Source organism: Apus apus, chromosome 7 (genome assembly GCF_020740795.1).
Source record: "Apus apus isolate bApuApu2 chromosome 7, bApuApu2.pri.cur, whole genome shotgun sequence".
NCBI classification, from domain to species: Eukaryota; Metazoa; Chordata; class Aves; order Apodiformes; family Apodidae; genus Apus; species Apus apus.
In genome coordinates this window covers 16,867,913-16,885,973 of record NC_067288.1, presented here as the reverse complement: position 1 = coordinate 16,885,973, position 18,061 = coordinate 16,867,913, and the positions used below count along the sequence as shown (strand labels likewise).

At 43.0% G+C, this 18,061-nt stretch overlaps 1 protein-coding gene across 4 annotated transcripts; it reads right to left on the bottom strand.

Annotated features, from left to right (window-relative positions):
* Positions 1-336: 336 nt before the first annotated feature.
* Positions 337-17,757, bottom strand: LPAR3 (lysophosphatidic acid receptor 3). Of its 4 annotated transcripts, none has more exons than XM_051625579.1 (4): positions 17,401-17,757; positions 11,617-12,135; positions 8,134-8,891; positions 337-2,645 (listed from the first exon to the last, which is right to left on the bottom strand). In XM_051625579.1, the coding sequence occupies exons 3-4, from the start codon at positions 8,867-8,869 to the stop codon at positions 2,296-2,298; spliced, it is 1,086 nt and encodes a 361-aa protein (XP_051481539.1). In that variant the 5' UTR covers positions 8,870-8,891; positions 11,617-12,135; positions 17,401-17,757; the 3' UTR covers positions 337-2,295. The 4 variants fall into 4 exon arrangements, with proteins under 4 accessions (XP_051481539.1, XP_051481540.1, XP_051481541.1 ...); XM_051625580.1 differs by having other exon boundaries at positions 11,617-12,089; XM_051625581.1 differs by having other exon boundaries at positions 17,405-17,757.
* Between the last annotated feature and the right edge of the window lie 304 nt (positions 17,758-18,061).

The following is an 18,061-nucleotide window of genomic DNA, read 5'->3' as shown; positions in this document are numbered from 1 at the left end:
TTTGCAGGAGAGACCTTCTTTTCTCCTCTGCTGCAGATGTTCCACATCTCGTCCAAGCTCTTGTCAGCGTCTGATTCAACTGAGTATCACACTGTCTAGTATTGCTAGCAAACATGAACGTTTTATTAAAACATGTCCCCCCCAACCATCACCCCATGGTAACATGAAAAAACATTTGCCCATCTTTGTCTTTATCTGCAGTTTGATCAGTTTTAGCTTGGATGGATCTACGGAAATCAGTAACAGCAGCCATTTAGTGCTGGTTGTAGTGCCAGGTAATGCTCACTAACCATCCAAAGAGGAAACAAAACAGGCATTTCATTTTGAAGTAGCATTTTATTTTCCACTACTTTGTATATGGAGCTTCAGCCTAGTTAACACAAACTGCACACTGCAGACAGCTGTAGGGACAGGAACACTTGCATGATATACCTTTGCAATGCCACTGGCTCTAGAAAGCACCACTGGACATATTTTTCAAAACACCACACTAATGAAGTAGTATTTGCACAAGAACATTGCATTATAATGGCAACATGTGTAAACCTTTTTAGCATTACTCAAATACAGCATCTACCTTGAAATGTTAGGCCATATCCCTACCAGGTCACTGGTGCTATGGGAGAGCTCTCTGAATGGGGATTTGCTGTGTTTCTAAGCTAAAGCCTGCTATGAAATCCCCCTCGTGCCTTCTACAAAATTGCAGCTTGGCCTTTGAGCCAAGTGCTGGTTCTGTTCTTACCACCCTAGTCCAGATATCCACATGCAAGTTGCAACAAAGGAAGAATTTGCCCAAACCACAGTTTATCTTTCAGTCTCATACAGTATGCTCTTGGTGTTGTTCTCTGACAATTCCAAACGGTCAAAACTTTCCAAAGTGACCACTGGTTGTGGTCACCTGCTTTAACACCAGGGTTCAGACTTTCTGTAGGACACAGTGAAGGTAATTCCTCTTGAAACTGAGATGAGTAGCAGGGAGCTCACTGCTGTTGAAACCAGACAGCCGGAGCCAGGTTTTTAGAGTACTAAGAAACCCACATTCATAATTTTAATTCAAAAGTTTAAATTTAAAACCTTTTTAAAATTGCTGGGTCCTCCATTAGAGAATACTCCATACATCAAAACCTCAGCTTTTTGGGCTGTGGCTGCATCAACACTAGACTTGATTAGTCACCATGCTGAAAGCCCTTCGTTGCTTGCTGTTTCATGGCTTTTTTCTCAAGTACCTTCCAGGAAGATCTGCTTGCAAATCAGAGGTGAAATTTGGTCTAGACAAGGTCAGACAATCAATGCACACTGTACTCTTGTAGGGGTTTAGGTTGGTTTCAGGTTTTTTTCCTGTAAATTAATTTCTATTTTAAATAGCTTGCTTGAAGCTGTATATATGTGTATTTAAACTTCCCTTAAAAGTTCGCCCTCTTAAAACAGAGTTTTGGATTTAATTTCTCTCAGTGGCAGAGCAGTTAAAGAGGGGTGAGCACACCCATTTGATGTTATCAGAAGAAATGAACACAATGAATGCAGCCACACTGCTCTTCTGTTAACCCACCCTGTGTCTGCCTGCTCAATAGCAGCAGAGAGTGCAATGTATCTCCTTGCAGAATTCACTCCACTATGGAAGTAACAAGGGGGGTTGTGCTTTTTGTACCCTCAGATCCCGACAATCCACAGCTGGAATACTCATGCACACTGGTATCTGGTCTGGGCTTCCCATCATAGCCAGGTTTCTGGCACAGCTTTAATATACCATCAAACTACCTATTTTGAAACAAAGACAAGGAAGAGGAGGAAAGAATTTAAGTATGAACAATTTCATGAACTTCAAAAACCAAGAAAACAAGTCACGATTCTGTACAACCAAGCCTATGAATGATCCTCCTCAAGATGCACAAAAACTGGTCAAAGCATAAATCCTCGATGAATGCCAAACCTCCACAGCAAGGCAGGTTTATTCTCTCTGTAGGGGCTTAAGGAGGGTCTCACTACGTTGCTTACAATTTTTTTCCATGCACAAGAAGTCTCTGTGATGTATTTATTCCATTCATATGGAAAAAAAAAATTATGTACTTAAAAGAAAAAAAAAAAAAAGAGAGCAAGGCGGCAGCACAGAAAGTTTTCTTCATTACAAAGTGTTTTTCCATCAGGCAATTATTTATAAGAACTTTTGTTAACACTGGAGTTTAGGCTCTGGAACGAAGTGGATATATTGTTTACCAGCTTTGCCAGTCAATCTTCTCTTACAAAACCTTTCCCTTCCCCCTCTCCTTATCCAGTCAAGTCAGTCCCTTGAAGAGCTCAGGAGTTTCCTTTTTCACTAAGATCTCCTTTTCCACAAATTGTCCCTTGAATAATGCCATCTTCAATGTAGTGCCCCGAGGTGTCTGTGCTCCTGCAAAGAACTGTCGAGGGGATCCGTGACGAGCGTCTTTCCTGACCCTTATCCTCAGAGGAGCAGCAAATCATCCTTTTCATGGTGCCCCACATCTCATCATCTTTGTATGAATAAATTATTGGATTCATGACAGAGTTCAACAGGGCCAGGAGAAGGAACCACCTTTTAACATTCTGAATTCCACAATAGGTGCAGTTCAGACCATCAAGTAGTAAGACAACCAGACCAGGAGTCCAGCAGACAACAAAGGCACCTAAAATAAAGAAGACAAAAAAAGACTTCAAACCACTAGGAGTTTGGGGTTTTCTGCATCTTACAAGATCATTGGGTTCATCAAAATTCTACACAAAAATGGTAACAGGAGAAGAGGACAAAATTCTAATGACAGTAGCAAAATGATATCTACTAGAGCTTCTCTACCAAGCCCTGACCACAAGGCAGGCAGCTCTCAGAAGGCTGCAGGGACCAAGAACCCAGCTGCTCCCAGCCTCAGCTCAAACACAGGCAGGGTAGGGTCATCACAACAGTGATTTATCTGCACCGATAAATAAACTAGATCTCTGGAGCATTAACAAGTATAGAACTGGCACTGTGAACACAGCCTTCCTTCCCTTCATCTCTGATATGCTGAAGGAGAAGATCCCATGTGGTCTGCTTCCACCACTGCCACAATGAGCTCCAGAGAGACATGCCTTCTGCCACACTACAGCTGACTCTGCAGAGCTATGGGCACACTGCCAAATCATAAAACAAAAGTCACCTAATTTAAACACGTCCTGGCTGGAAATCTCACAGCTCATGTAGGATGTACACGGTTGCCTGCAACACACAAGCACTGCTCTCAGAGGAGCAGCCTACCTCTCTCCACTGCTCTCTCCTGGGCTGTGCATGCTTGGTGCTTGAGACCCAGCTACTTGGATCCAGGAAACAAGTTTAGTTGCAAATGAAAAGAGAGAACAAAACAAATATATGTTAGTGAAGATGAACCAAAGAATGTAGCAGTCAGGTCAAATAAATGAAGCAAAGAACAGAATAAAAAGAAAAAAGGAAAAAGAAAAAAAAAAAAGTCAAAAAGGATGAGGAAGTAAGAGTGTAGTGATGGGGGAATAAGAAAATGCTGCAAGAGAGGCATTTCCCCAAAACATAGCAAGAAACCACAGGACAAGCCCAGGAGAAGCAGATGTCTCATGTTCCAGCTGCGAGGCAGGAATGGCAACAGCCCCTGTGAGGAAAAAGTGAGACTGCATTTGGTGATAATAAAAGCTGAAAGAGACAAAGCAGGATAACATGCTCCTCCCTCACCAGCCCCTCAAGAAAAGAAGAAGAAAATTAAAGAAAGGGGGAATAAGGGAGAAGAGATCTGACACAGAGTGAAGACAACATGAAGAAGGGATAAAAACCACAGCTCAGAAGGGAGTTCAATATTGCATCTTTCCATGTTACCACACATCCCTGACACAAAGGCAGGGGTGTGGGCAGGGGGCACATCACGTTGCAGCCCTGGACCACAGGTTCAGGAGGGCCCTGAGCTGCCCCCTCTGCCCTCATGCCTCTCCCTGCCCCACAGCCTGTCATCCCTCGCCCTCAGCCCGAGGAAGGAGCAGCCATGTGCATGGTAATACTAACCTAACACAAGCCACAATTGCCATCTGACATACAGAAATAGAAAATTACAACTCTGCTCAACAGTCACAATTTGAACAACAGACTGAGGAAATCACTTATAACAGCAGAGTTTCCCCTTGTCCGGGGCTTAGGGAAAATAATCAAACAAATAAGGATAATAGCAGCTACATGCTAAAAAGCTCTCCTGGGGGTGCTAGTATCTGTTCAACAATTTTGGCATGAAAACAAGACCAGCTTTTTTTTTAAAAAAAAAAAAAAAAAAAGCGGGAGCTGTGCAAACAGCATCAGGGCAGCCTGGCCCACAGCAGGACCCAGGCAGTGCTGGAGCTGGGATTTGGTGGTACCACAGGCATCTGACTGACTGTGCTGTGCACAGGGGCTGCTCCCAGTAGCACTGGACACTCCTCCTCATCGAGGATTTTAATGGACACATCTGGTGGGCAGGCCATAGCAGTGTATAAGGAGAATTCACGTCACTTACTTAGCATCAGGAATGCTGAAAATGTATCCAGGACAAGGTACCATGGATCTTGCTGCAAATCTATGCTCCTGGAGCCCAGACAAAATTCCACTGATTTACTATGTTCTAGGCAATATTGTACAGAACAGGAAGGCAAGAGACCACTGCTTTCAGAAACTGTATTTTCTACTCTGCTGGACCAAGATCTTTGTGATGCTAAGTACTAATTTCATGGTGTTAGCTTTGAGATGCTGGTTAACATCAGTAACATTCCTCCATTGCCCACTGGCATCAGGAGCTGCAAACTGCTACCACAACACTTGTTTTCTCTATCCCTACACGCTAGTTTGGCTCCAGCATGCTGAGTAAGCAGTTGCAACACCAACTCTCCCTTACAGTCTACAATGAAGAAAACACTGTACTGGTTGATTGCCCTGGGGTTCACCAGCAAATCCCATGTGTTTTAACAAGCACTGGAACCAGACCACCCAGACAACAACACAGTAAGTATTTGGACAGGGAGTTTCACTAGCCACTAAGGGTCACTAGCAAAGTTGACAACACACCAGCTCCATGCAGAAATAAGGATGGTAATCAACTCTCCTTAGAACAAGTGCTGAAAACATTTTGACCACTTGTACCACAGAGCATGCAAGGTCCAACCTTGGGTTCATGGAAGCCAGCAGGAAAGGAAGCAGACCCCAATGCCACATCTAACAAAAGACAGAGAAATTTCTCCTTCAAACAAAACCCCGAGATTGCAGGCTCAATTAGTCTGTGAAATCCTAGGATAGATACATCCCTGTCTATCTATACAGGCAAAATCCTAAAAGGTATCAGTGCCAAAGTAAGAGAAGATAAAAGAGTTCTACAGACATCTCTCTGCACATTCCCCCGCCCCATGATGCAGACAAGGACAGGGGGGCAACGCAGTGACAGTGTAGGAGTCACTGGGCAATGCTTTCATAGGGCTGTTGCTTTGATCCATCAAAAATACACTTTGCTGTGCATGGAGACAACACAGGCAATTCACGCCCTGCTCTTAGCACCGCAGAGATGACAGTAAGGCACAGCTCAGACTTGCTGCCTCACTCAGATTTTTCTATTTTTACCACAGAGCTTTCAGAGGGAACCATGGTTAAGCATAAATATATACCTTTGCCCTTGCCCTTTGGTGATTTTCTTGTTTGCAGCCTTTTGATCCCATTGGAGCTCCTCTCCCTGACAAAGTGCCACACTCTAAAAAGAACTTAAATTCTGGGACTCTCTAAAATTCACAGAAATTACATGAAATACAGCCTGCTGCAACATGAATCAGAAGAACAGCTCTGAGTCTTCCCACCAGATAATGGAAAATCAGGTGTCACAATACCTCAGTGTCAGTTTGAGGATTTTCCATTAGATTTAAACACAAATTTTCCTGTAGATTCCATCATCTCTGCTTGCAAATGAATTATTGTGTACCTGGAAGCACTACTGATGCTCTGGCAGTATCATGTAATAAAACTCTGCACATCAAAGCTGTCCCCAAGCATGCCAAGGCTGAGGAAAACACAAATGCAGTAGCTTCCAGATGCCTGTGCCACATGTGCACCCGAGTTAAAACAGCAAGTTACCAATTAAACTATAAATTCACTGAAAGTGAAAATCACCCAGCCCAAAGCTTCTATTTCAGCATGAATCTCACTGCCAAATTCAGAGGAGCTACCACACACCACCTGAAAATCACATACCCACACACCTGCAGCCACCCTTCTTCAAAGCTGCAGTGACAGGCTTAGCTAGGACTGTGTCACAATGCCAGCCAAAGAGGAGCCTTGCCCCTTTTGCTAGGTTTCACATCTTCTACTTTCACCCAGATAATTTCGTACAGTTTTGCATGCCAAAGGGAAAGCCTTGCTCCAAACCTGGCTTATGGTAGAAAAAGGCAGATGTCAGAGACTTGAGATCCAGCCTCTGGAAGGGGCTATCTAAGCCCAAAGGGTGGTGCAAAAGCCATCTGCAGCTTTGATCACCATGACTCCATGAAGTCACACTGAAACCTAGATTCCCCCAACTCTTAATTGTAGGACCACAAGAGGGAAACACCCAGAAACAACAGTGATGTTTTCCTAGAGGGACAGCTGGCCACAGATCCAGGCTCCCCAGGAAGGGTGGTGGAGGCAGACATGAGGAGCAGCATGCCAGCAGCACCCAGCTATATGCAGCCTTCTTGCACACAGCAAGATTTTGTCCTTAATCTCCCATGAAACCAACACTTCAACAAGAACTCGGGTTCTCATCATACTTCATCCAGCAACAGAGTATCTTGGAATCACTTTTAGTTAAGATTGTACCAGGTGTGTGCTGCAAAGTATTTTCAGATGTCTTGGAACAAGGCATTAAAAGCTGCCTTGGGCAAAATCTACACGCTATGTATAACTGCGGGTTGTTGCATCAGTGGATGTAAGCAGAACTTAGGAAGAATCACTTTAGTTACTTGGTGACTCCTTTGGTAACTGGAAAGCCCAGAAAACATGCTATACAGTTTCTAATATATTTTGCACAGCGTGCTTGAATGACTTGGCCAGAAATGCACATTTCCAACTGTTTAAAAAAAAATGAATTCTCATTCCTAGAAATTTCTAAGAAGCTTCTCAGAGTCAAAATGTGGAGAACTGATATGAGGAACATGCCAAGATGCAATTCCACTGACACAAGAGTTTGTGGTAGATCTTAGAATTCTTTTGTTTTAGTTGGAAAAGACCTTTGAGATCACCAAGTTCAACTCTTAACCTCACACTCCCACATGATGCCTGGCTTCCAGAAAACATCTTACTCAGATTCAAGTCTTCCTGAGAAAAACACTGCTACGGTTAGTATTTTGTTCCAACAATCAAGCATTTGCTCTGTGAATCTCTAATTTAATTAGAAGCTACATCACAACTAGCTGAGGAAGTGATCTGAATTGCCCCAATATCAACAGTGTCTCCAAGGCAGAATCCAGGTCAAGTCTCATGTTACAATCTAGAGATCCAAGGCCATACTACATCAGCACCTGCAAATATTTTGCACTACACAATCTTCACAGAATGAAGGTGAATTCTCTCCTTGCAAAGCAAATCTCTGCCAAAGTGACAGTCCCACCAGGCATCCTCTCCTTTCCCTAGGGATTTCCAGGGGGAAGATGTTGGTATGTTTCAGAAACAGACGAGGAAGAAATGCAAAGAAAACAAAGCCACATCCAGCCACAGGATTCAGGGCCCTCTGCAGATATTTATGAAGATCATTTTGAAAATGTTTTACTATGCAGTTGTGAATCTTCACACACTTTTCTCCAGTGATTTTGTATCATCCTTCCACCCTGCAAAAAACCTGTAGATCATTTGTGTTGTGTAACAAGCAGCCTACAAGAGAGACACTTGTTCTACGTGTTGACCAGTCCTTTACTTTGCATTTCTGCAGGGTACAACATTTATTTCATTACCTAAAGCAGACAGAAGTCTCAATACCTCCAGCACTTAAAAGCTTGGGATGTTTTTTTTGTTTTGGTTAAGTTTACGGGGTCTGGTTTTTTTTGTTTGTTTAAAAAAAACAACAAGCAAAACCAAACCAACACTAAAACCCAGTTCATTGGCACTGCCAGCCTCGCACACAGTCATTTGTAGTCTCTTACCTAAGAGAGTCATGACAGTCTTCATAAGCTTCACAGGGGTTCTCCTACGGCTAATGGATCCACTAGTGTGCGATGACAAGATGTTAGTTTTCCTCTGGACATACATATAGATTCTTATGTAAACCACCACCATAATGAAGAAAACCACTAGGTTCAAGACACTCCAGAACACCAAGTAACTTCTGCTGTAAATAGGTGCCAGGGACGAGCAGACGGTAATGTCACAGAGGCAGTTCCAACCCAGGGTAGGAACAGCACCCATGAAAATAGCAATGGCCCAAATGGATATAATTAAAAAGGTGACTCTCTTCTTCGTGAGATTGCTGTGGATCTTCATCCGCATTATCGACATGTGCCGCTCAACAGCTATGACGAGGAGATTCACCAGGGAAGCTGTCAGGCTGGTGTCCAGAAGACCCTGACGCAAAAACCAGCGGTTAACGGTTAATGTCTTGGACACTGGGCCAGTGTTGAACATCAAGAAGACATAGGCGATTCCAGCAAAAAAGTCTGCAGCAGCTAAGTTGGCCAGGAGATAGTAAAAGGGAAAATGAAACCTCTTGTTCTTGACCACAGCTGCTATTACCAATGAATTTGAAATGAAAATGAAGAGGCAGAAAAATGTCCCAAAACACAGAACAACAATAAGCTGTGTCCCTGTCCACTCATCTACCGTGTCAGTGTTTGTCCTGTTATAGAAAAAGTCCATGCGTTTATCATAGTAGCATTCATTCATCCTGGATTAAAGCCCCTGCATCCTAGGAAAAGTGGAAGGAAAAAAAAAGAAAAGATTAAAAATCAACTATTGATCCCTGCTTCAATCACCCTACCTAACTGCCTTTTAAAAAATTTTGGGGGGGGAGAGGTGGGAAAAGGGATGGAAGGGACCAGGACATGAGAGGATGTATATTTGGAGGCCTTCAGTAAAAATTCACATTGCAGAGAGTTAATGCAAAAGATGATGTTCTGTCCACTGGAAGACTCCAGTACATGATGCTTGAATCAGGAATTTTTAATAGTCTTACCTGCTTACAAAACCCCATCACAGTCCCTTTGCACTAACAGTCATACTGTACAGGCAGTGGAAACTAAGAGGTTAAAAGTGACTTTCTGGAGGTCACAAAGAAAATCTGAGGAACAGCCAAGCCATTCTTGCTGTGAAATCCCGTGTTTGAGCCACAGGCCCATCATTATTTCCATTTTTCAATGTATCCAGTCAGGACAGGGAAGCATAAATCATAACTCTTTCATTTTACTGACTAAGGAAGAAAAGGCCTATTACTGGAAAAACTGTGGGTTTTTTTGTTTTTCAATTACATATTAATTAATGTAAAAGTGTATGTATATAAGATGCTACAGGCATCTATATTCTGAGCCCATGCCTGTCATTTACTGCTACAGGATTTAAGCAAATGTGCTTTAAAAGGGAAAATATATTCTACATATTTAACTACTCTAAAGTCAGAGATTATTTTATTGGGCTGGCAACCCAGAGCCCTGCAAGTACCACACAGCCCAATTATCTTCAAAACACAGTTTTCTACCCAACCACAGGATAAAGCAAGCCCCAGCAACAGGGGTAGTGCTGGATTTTTTTTCATATATCCACTCAGCACTGTTTTGGACACAGGGCTATGAAACATGATGGAAGGGGGAGTCTGTGTTCCTGATTACATCACATTTCAGCTACTCCAGTGAGGTCAATGTCAGCTGCCTTGGCAGTTTTACTGCCTTTATTATGAACTAAACTGAACTCAAACTAATTTACACAGGCAGATCCAACAGGAATTACTGATGGCGACCAAATCCCATGCAGGGTCTCACAGCCTTGTGGGGAGAGTTTGTGTCTGATCATCACTAGCTCTCACATTTGCTGCCAGTATCTAAATAAGGGTTTTAACAATGTCTTCATTAATAGATATTGTACAGTTTCAGCGAAACCTAGGAACCCAACCATGGCACAAGATCCTAATCACTTTAGATATCAGAGTGGCCAACTTGTGCCTGTCTCTAAGGATAGAGGGGAGAAAGTACCAGGACACAAAGCTGCAGCTATAATAGCTTTTATAAAGCTCCTTGTGAGCCTCAGGCTGTCACGAGTGCCAGTGACAGACTGAGCAGGGCTAGAAAGAAAGAAAACTAGAAGTGGCTACAGGCAGGAGGATAAAGAAGAACATAAGCTTTTAACCTCTCCAGCTAAAGTCCATCACAGATGAAGATCAGGTTCACTTAGTCTATTAACACCTTGTGGTTACTTAAGTTATATCTCATCTCTCCGGGAAAGCAAATTAAGGAATCGCCAGCAGGCTAACAAGCCACATTTATATTAAAGGTTCTTTCTCAGCTTTAAGATAAAAAGGTTCATCTTCTGCAATTTAAGTTATGCTACTCATGTTATTTGTCCCACAGAAAATTTGTATGATCTAATTTTTAATCAAATTGCACTATTCTGTGATTCATATATTCATCAAAGTGATTAAAAACAAAAAAAAACACCAAAAAAAAACCCCACCAACAAACAAAAAATAACCCACCACAAAAAAAACCCAAACAACCCCAAACACAAAAAACAACTAGCTGAACTACTCCTTTGTCTTTTTTTTCCTTGGTTGCCATCCTACATTTAGCAGACAACATGAAAGCAGAATACTTGACATTGTCATCCATTTTAGTACCCTGAAGAACCTACGCAGCCACTTCTTTTATAAAATATATTGCTTAAAGCACACAATCCTGGTACATAGTCAGAACTAAGAACAATTACTTAAGGACAAGAAGCGGAAGGAAACAATTAAATCATCCCTTGCACTGAAATTTTACAGTAGACCCCTTCATTTAAAAATAAAAAAAGCCTCAGAAACTCAGATCCACTATAAACAGTCAACCAGAATTCAATGCCTTGGTGCTCCCTGTTCAGGGCAATATGGTAGAGTTGGGCAGTGTGTGCATTCCTCATTCTCACCTAGGAATTACTCAAAAGTTAAATGAAGTCTGGAAGTGACCAGAAGTCCCTGAAGAGCTGCAGACAACAGCTACTAAAGCAGCTGAGTACTGGGAACTCTGCCCAGATGCTCTTACCCACCAAGGCAGTGAAGGACTTGCTGGGCTTGACGTGAAGCTTTTACAGCACAAGCCTGCAAATAGAAGCAGCATTTTGGGCAAGGATGGCAGGGGAAAACAAGAAATCTGTGAAAATTATAGGGAAAGCTTTCTGAACATGTTGTATCTTACTGTGTAATCATCTTAACAGATGAATCTTTTTTACTTGAAGTGACAGGAGAGTAAAATCTGCAGATGTTTTTTGCATCTCATCTGCAGAATGAGCTTAAAGAAATCCAAAATATCAGCTATGAACTTATTCTAAATACTTCATCTTGTTGAAATCCCATCCTCACTTGAAGTAATTACCCCCAAAAAAAAACAAAACAAAAAAATCACAGATCAGTAATTCTTGACCAAAATAATCACACTACAAACACTCACAGTCGCACAGCAGAGCTCAAATGACAAATTGTTTTGAAAGAGATGTCTTGAGGTGTGGAGATAGGGCAGGAACAAGCAGAAAAAACATCCAGCTGAGGTCTCAGGGTCACAGAGCAGACTCTGGAGATATCCAAATGGAAGCTGCATCAAAGCGGTAGCTGAACTGGAGCTAGTTTGCATCCCAGTCCCTCAGAGCAGAGACGTAGCACTTCGGCTGTTTGTACAAAAAGCACTTGTAACGTCAGGGTCCTTCCAGACAGTGGCTCATTTCAGACTTTGATTTTAAGTCCTCTCAGCAGAACTAGTCTGGCCTCAGGGAAGGTGTGCAGCTGTGACAGAGCTATGCAGCTGTATCTTCAGTGGTCCTGTCCCAGTCCTCATCAGGCACAAGAGATGTGTGACAGGATATCCCGTATTTCCAGGCATGTCACAGTTTCACACATTGCAAGACTTTCTTCTCCAGGTCTTATTTTCTGCAGCCAAATCAGAGATGTTTATCATAATCAAGGCAGGTTTAAACTTTAAAAAAAAAAAAAAAAAACAACAAAACACTCTTAAATATTACATATTTTAGAATTTTTTAATAAGTACACAAAAATTTGAAGATTCAGGCAACATATGGTTTGTCCAAGTTTTAAAATAATACAAACTGAAATAGCAGAAAAACAACTAAACTGGTCGGTCCAGCCATATAAAGCCAACAGAGTCTTCTAGAGTCCACAACAAAGAGCTCCCTAGTTCTCCTACTCACTTCATGAAGAATCGCCTTCTTTTCCTTTGAAAGTCGCTCTCATGAGCTTGACACTTCTCATTTCTTATGGGACAGGGCAAAAAATAATCTCCATTCACCTCTTACATGCCACTCGGTGATTTATAGCCCTCCAAAAGCTTGACAGCAGTAACCACATATTGCACATTCTACAGATGGGTTGAGCTATTAGCTTGTCACAAGTCACCCTCAAGGAAACACATCAAAACTTTGCAAGTGCCAAAAGCACAGCCTTGTCAAAAGGGTTCTTTTTCTTATTTCAATATATTTAATTACTTTAATCAGTAGTGGCTACAAAGATCAGAAGCTGATGGACGACAAAGTCTCTTTCTCTACCACTCTGGTTATGCATAAGCTTTGAATGGGATAGATCATCTGTTCCAAAATATCTCAAAGGATTTGGTTCAGTCAAACTGCTTGCAAATGCAAAAGCATGCATTAGGAATCCTTCCCAATCCAGCAGATCTTGAGCTCTGTTTGTCTTAAAGACAATTTGTATATCTAAACTGATTTGGAAATCCTCTGTGTAAGTACAGCTTGGATCAAGTAAGAATATGTTCTTCACCATCCTTAAAATAAAAGTCCAGAATTTGGATGAGCATTGAGGAAAATGTTACACTAGCTACCTAAATAGTCAGTAAAATAAAACATCACCTAGATAGCACACTGTACAAAAGCTTTAGCTCACTGCAAACCAATGTACTTTTATAGTTGTTACTCAATTAGAATCTAGTTTGCTTCAAGAAAGTTATTAAAAATCTGTATATTTATAATGAAATATATTTAATTTAAATAAAGGATTTTGCTGATTCAAACTGTGATTAAGATCACCCTTTAAGTCACTTGGATTCAAAATTAAATTCAGTCAGTAAATCAGCTCTGAGTTACTCATTATTAATGCAGGCACTTCTGAAGGAAAACTCAAGTAGTATTTCAATGAGTAGGTCATTACAAATTAGCCTGCAAGCCATAATGTGATTCATGGCACACCCCACTGCCTCTTTACTGTCCATTAAAAACCAAGTTGCTTCAATACATTGGCCACAACCTTATTGAAGAGTTGGCGTCAGTCTGGGGGACTTTGATGGCTTCTGCCCTGCTCCTGTGCAAATGCAGCAGGGAAGGAGCAGACAGGCATGGGATGGCACACTGAGCTACTGTGAAAATATTCAAGCTGTGTTTTCAGCTACATTGGAAAGTTCAGAGAGCAGGACTGACCCTGTATAGGAGGACTATAGCTATCAAGTCTTATAGCAGGACTGAAAGTTCACTTGGCTGAGCAGCAGGGGAAGTTTTGCCCGGGGAGAATCCCAGTCTGGTTTACTGCTGGTTTTCCTGAGCTGGCAGAGGGATTTCTGTGCAGAAAACTCAGGGCAGCTCAGCATCCAAAATGATACACCCTGGAACAGAAGGGGACAGCGAAGCCGGTACAGTCCGGGCAGGTCCGCGGGGCAGCACGGAGGAGCAGGCTGTGCCCAGGCTCAGCCTGCAGAGCAGGACAGCTGCCAGCACCTCCCCGCCGGCCTCCCGGGCCCGGTGGCACAGACCAGGTAGTAAATACAGATTTAAGATATCTTGGAACTTTTTACACAAGCTGCTCTTCAGAAAGCAGAGTTTATCATGCTGACTGATCATAGGTATTGGTGGCAGAGCAAGGAGGCAAGTCACTTGAAATACTCTTTGCAGTGGAACTGTTACTACAGACAAACGCTAAGCAGCAGCAACTGTCTACCTGCACATACTGCTTAGGCTTTTTAAACTTAGCCCACCAGCAGCAGACAGCCCCATGATACAGCACCTCAAAAGGAACATCTGGAGGCTTGCAGGCTACACAGCCCCCTGCAAGGGCTCCCCACAGCTGGGCTCCTGCTGTCTGCCTATGCCACAGGCAGACACAGCCTCTGCCCCTTCCTCTTCTGGATAACCCATCACTGCTGCTTTTATTCTTCTAGTTACTGAAAAGCTCTCTCTCTCACCTCATTCCCAAGAGGAAGGTGCAGGCAGCAGAAGCCAGGGCTCAGGGCAGCCAAGCTATACATACAAGTAGTACTAGTTCAGAAAGGGAATCTGTTCCTTGTTCCCCTCCACACCCTGCATACAGGTATGGCCACAGAGGAAAACAGAGCCAAATGATTGCACAGTAACCCAAGAAACCCATTCAGGTTACCTCAGCTTAAGAAGAAATACCAGTACAGAAAAGGGTGTGTAACAAAGCAGAGGCCAAAAATGTTAATATGTAACTGTAAGAAGAAGTTCTGTGAAGTAAGTGCTCCGGTTCACTTTTAATTGTCTTTTGCACTTAATTGATATGATAGCAAAAATCAATTTAGAGAAACAAACGGAATGGATGCAAATCAAGAACACCAAGTTATGCCCAAATATCTCAATCTAAACTATAGCATTTTTATCTGGTATTATTAGAGGATGCAATGGAAGATGACATTCATTTAACAGGTTTTACAGAGACAAATTACTCAGAAGTAACTGTTTTACATTTTCTTTATTAAGGAAGTTAATAGGAACTGGAACAGGTTGTCCAGTGAGGTTGTTGATGCCCCACCCCTGGAGGTTTTTAAGGCCAGGTTGGACAAGGTTTTGTGCAACCTGGTCTAGTGGTAGGGTTCCCTGTTCATGGCAGGGGGGTTGGAACTTGATGATCTTTAAGGTTTCTTCCAACCTTAATGATTCTATGATTCTAAATTCTGTGGGTTCTACCTGTATTTGGAACAGCATGCAACATGGTCCACTTCAAGGAACTGAGAATATACTTCTTAAAAAGAATTTTTTTAAATTCATCTTTACAAATTGGAGAAAAGTTATTATTAAAAAAATATAAGGCTCAATGAGTAAATTTTTAATCAAGAGGCCATATTTATTTACTTCTGGTTGTGTCTGGCTATATTTTTTCTCTGTAACTTCAGTATTCCCCATTTCAGATAATTGCCTGAACTCAAACCAAGCACACACAAGCTGCATTATTCCATTATCTTGGTCTTCAGCACCTTTTAGACTATACAGAGCAGAGTGCCACATCCATTTCCACTCAAAGCCTGTTTCATCTGATGGGAAGCACAACAGCGCTCATATTTCACCCTGGTTCTGGTCATATCCAGTAATAGTCCATTTTAATGGCATCATCATCATTTTTGGACTGAAAAGGGCAGGGACTCAGGTGAAGGGGATCAAGACAATTCTTTAGCAACTCTTACATATCAGTGGTGGAAACATCTAAGGTCTTTTTTTATTTATACCCTGCATAATATACCAAGGCTATATATTACAAACAAAGGGTCTTAAGAAAAGTATTAAACCTACCAAAAATGTAGAACCTCAAGACTAAATATTTAAGTTGCAGAGAGAGGAAGCAGCACCGTCAGCCACAGACCACAGTGCTCTGTACACACAGACTGATAAGAGGCTTAAAAATCACTGTTGGGGCACAGAAGTGTCACCCTGTGCATGTATGTGACAGTGCTGTTCCTCTGCCAGCTTATGCAGACTGGCATAGGCAGCTGAACTGTGAAGAACAGAAACACAGGGACACCTACACTAAGGTGTTATAAACCTCAGGTTCCAAGTCATGAAATCACTTCAGTACAAAGCTGCTCTACTGCACTAAATTGCTTTTTACATTAAAAAGCTCTGATGCACTGCAGAAACTTGTTATGGACAGATACTAAGTAACTTGCTAGTTACCACAAGTTTAGAGTTCAGACTCTGGTAATTTAAGACGTTCTGAAATTATGGTTTACTAAGTCTATATATGGAGTTCAAACTAAAAACTTCACTGCAAAGCTTTCATTTAGTCTCCTTTAAGTGTGGTTCTGGAAGGAGCTGGCAGGTCATCCTATAATGCGGAAACAGACACAGCATTTAAAGTATTTAAAAGCCATTCCAACAGCCTGTACATTGTGAAACATGCCTAGAAGAAAATACCTGTTCTGCTTCTAAACTAAGTTTTCAGTTTCTTCAGAACACCCAGGTCCTCTCATTGATCTCTATCAGCTCCAGTTTACAGCTCCACTTTACAGTCAAACAAACCAGCTTTCTTTCACAAAACCTACAGAATGTGAATACAGACTATTTCAGCACAGTCCCAACCCAGTGGACTTCTATTGCTTCTTTTCAGCATATGAGGACCTGAATCACACTACTGCTGACTAAAACAAGCCACCTGACTCTATCTGATCTGGTGACAGATGCAGAGCCCCAGTTTGCAAGCAAGCATTTCAGTTGAACTGGTAGAAATTGTAGGTTTCAAGAAACATTTGCTAGAGACACGGAGCTGGACCTAATGGCTTAAAAGTAGAACCCAGCTATGTGAACCTGTAAGACTAATACCCAAGAGGAATATGCTCTCTATGATGTCAAACCTTATACTTCTGAGATTTTATTCCATTATCTAATAGCATAAGGACTGTGCTGGAGGATGTTCCAAAATGGTTAAACAGTCACAGTAGTACAGGATAGGGAGAAGTCAACCCAACTTGTCCGAAACTACAGTCTGACATTCTGCAAAAAGCCAAATACATCTTTCAGCTCTAGTTGCTGATAAGAGCTGCTGCTTCATTACCAATTGGGCCATTATTTTTTAATTTCACATAATTTTCAGTGATAGAATTTGTAAATCAGATCTTCCACCGCATAACTGGACTTCAGCTGTGCTTCCTCCACACCTCTCAGAAGACCATAAAAACATGCAAGAAACCACATACTCTGCACAGCTTAAAGAACAAAGCTACAGCAATGCACCTCACCAATCTGTAACAGAAAAAGTATTTTTCTAGATTCATATTACAGAAGGGACAACAGACCTACCTGCATGACCTCTGGAAACACAAAGGTACCACAAAGTGCATTTCCACACACACACATTTTTTTCCCTTCAGGCTAACTAACGAAAAGATAGAATGCAAACAGTATCACTGTATTTTTCAGCGTAGTGCATAGATTAAGATGATGCCTTATAAAAGAACTTCGCAGAAGGACCCGTGCCAGCCCCCAGCGGTACGTACTTACGAGCAGGGCCTCAGCACGCGCGGATCCAGAGTTCCAAATACATAGAAACCCACACGCGTACATGCAGAAAGTATCTATCTTTTATATATATGCATTATATATGTATATACCCAGAGCGGTGCATGGGCTGCGGAGCTGCAGCAGCCGCGTTGCCCAGGGCTGCGTCTCCGCTGGAGCCCGCGCAAGCCCCGCGGCCGCGGGCGGGACCCGGCTCCCGGGGCCCCGGCGAGGGGCTCGGCACGGGCACCGCAGCGCTACCCGAAAAAATAAAATAAATAAAGTTTAAAGAAGAAAGTTTTGTCCTGCCCGGCCACTATGAAAGCAGTTAATAAACCCCGGAGCCCCCCAGCCCCGCGGTGCAGCCGCTCCCAGCCCTGCCCCGCAGTCCCGCCGCTGCCGCCCGTGCCCGCGGGCGCTGCCGGGGGCTCCGCGCTGTCCCCGCACCGCCCGCCCCCGGGGCTCCGCGCTGTCCCCGCACCGCCCGCCCCGCCCGCTCCCCGCCCCGCCGCCTTAACCCGTCCGGCGCCGCCCGGCCCGGCCCGGCCCCGCACACCGGCCCGGCCCCGCAGGGGGCACGCAAGCGAGAGCTTCAGGCAGCGCAGAGCCGCAGAAGGCGATCGGGTCAGGCTGCCGACAGGGGCCATCGGAAGGTCCATC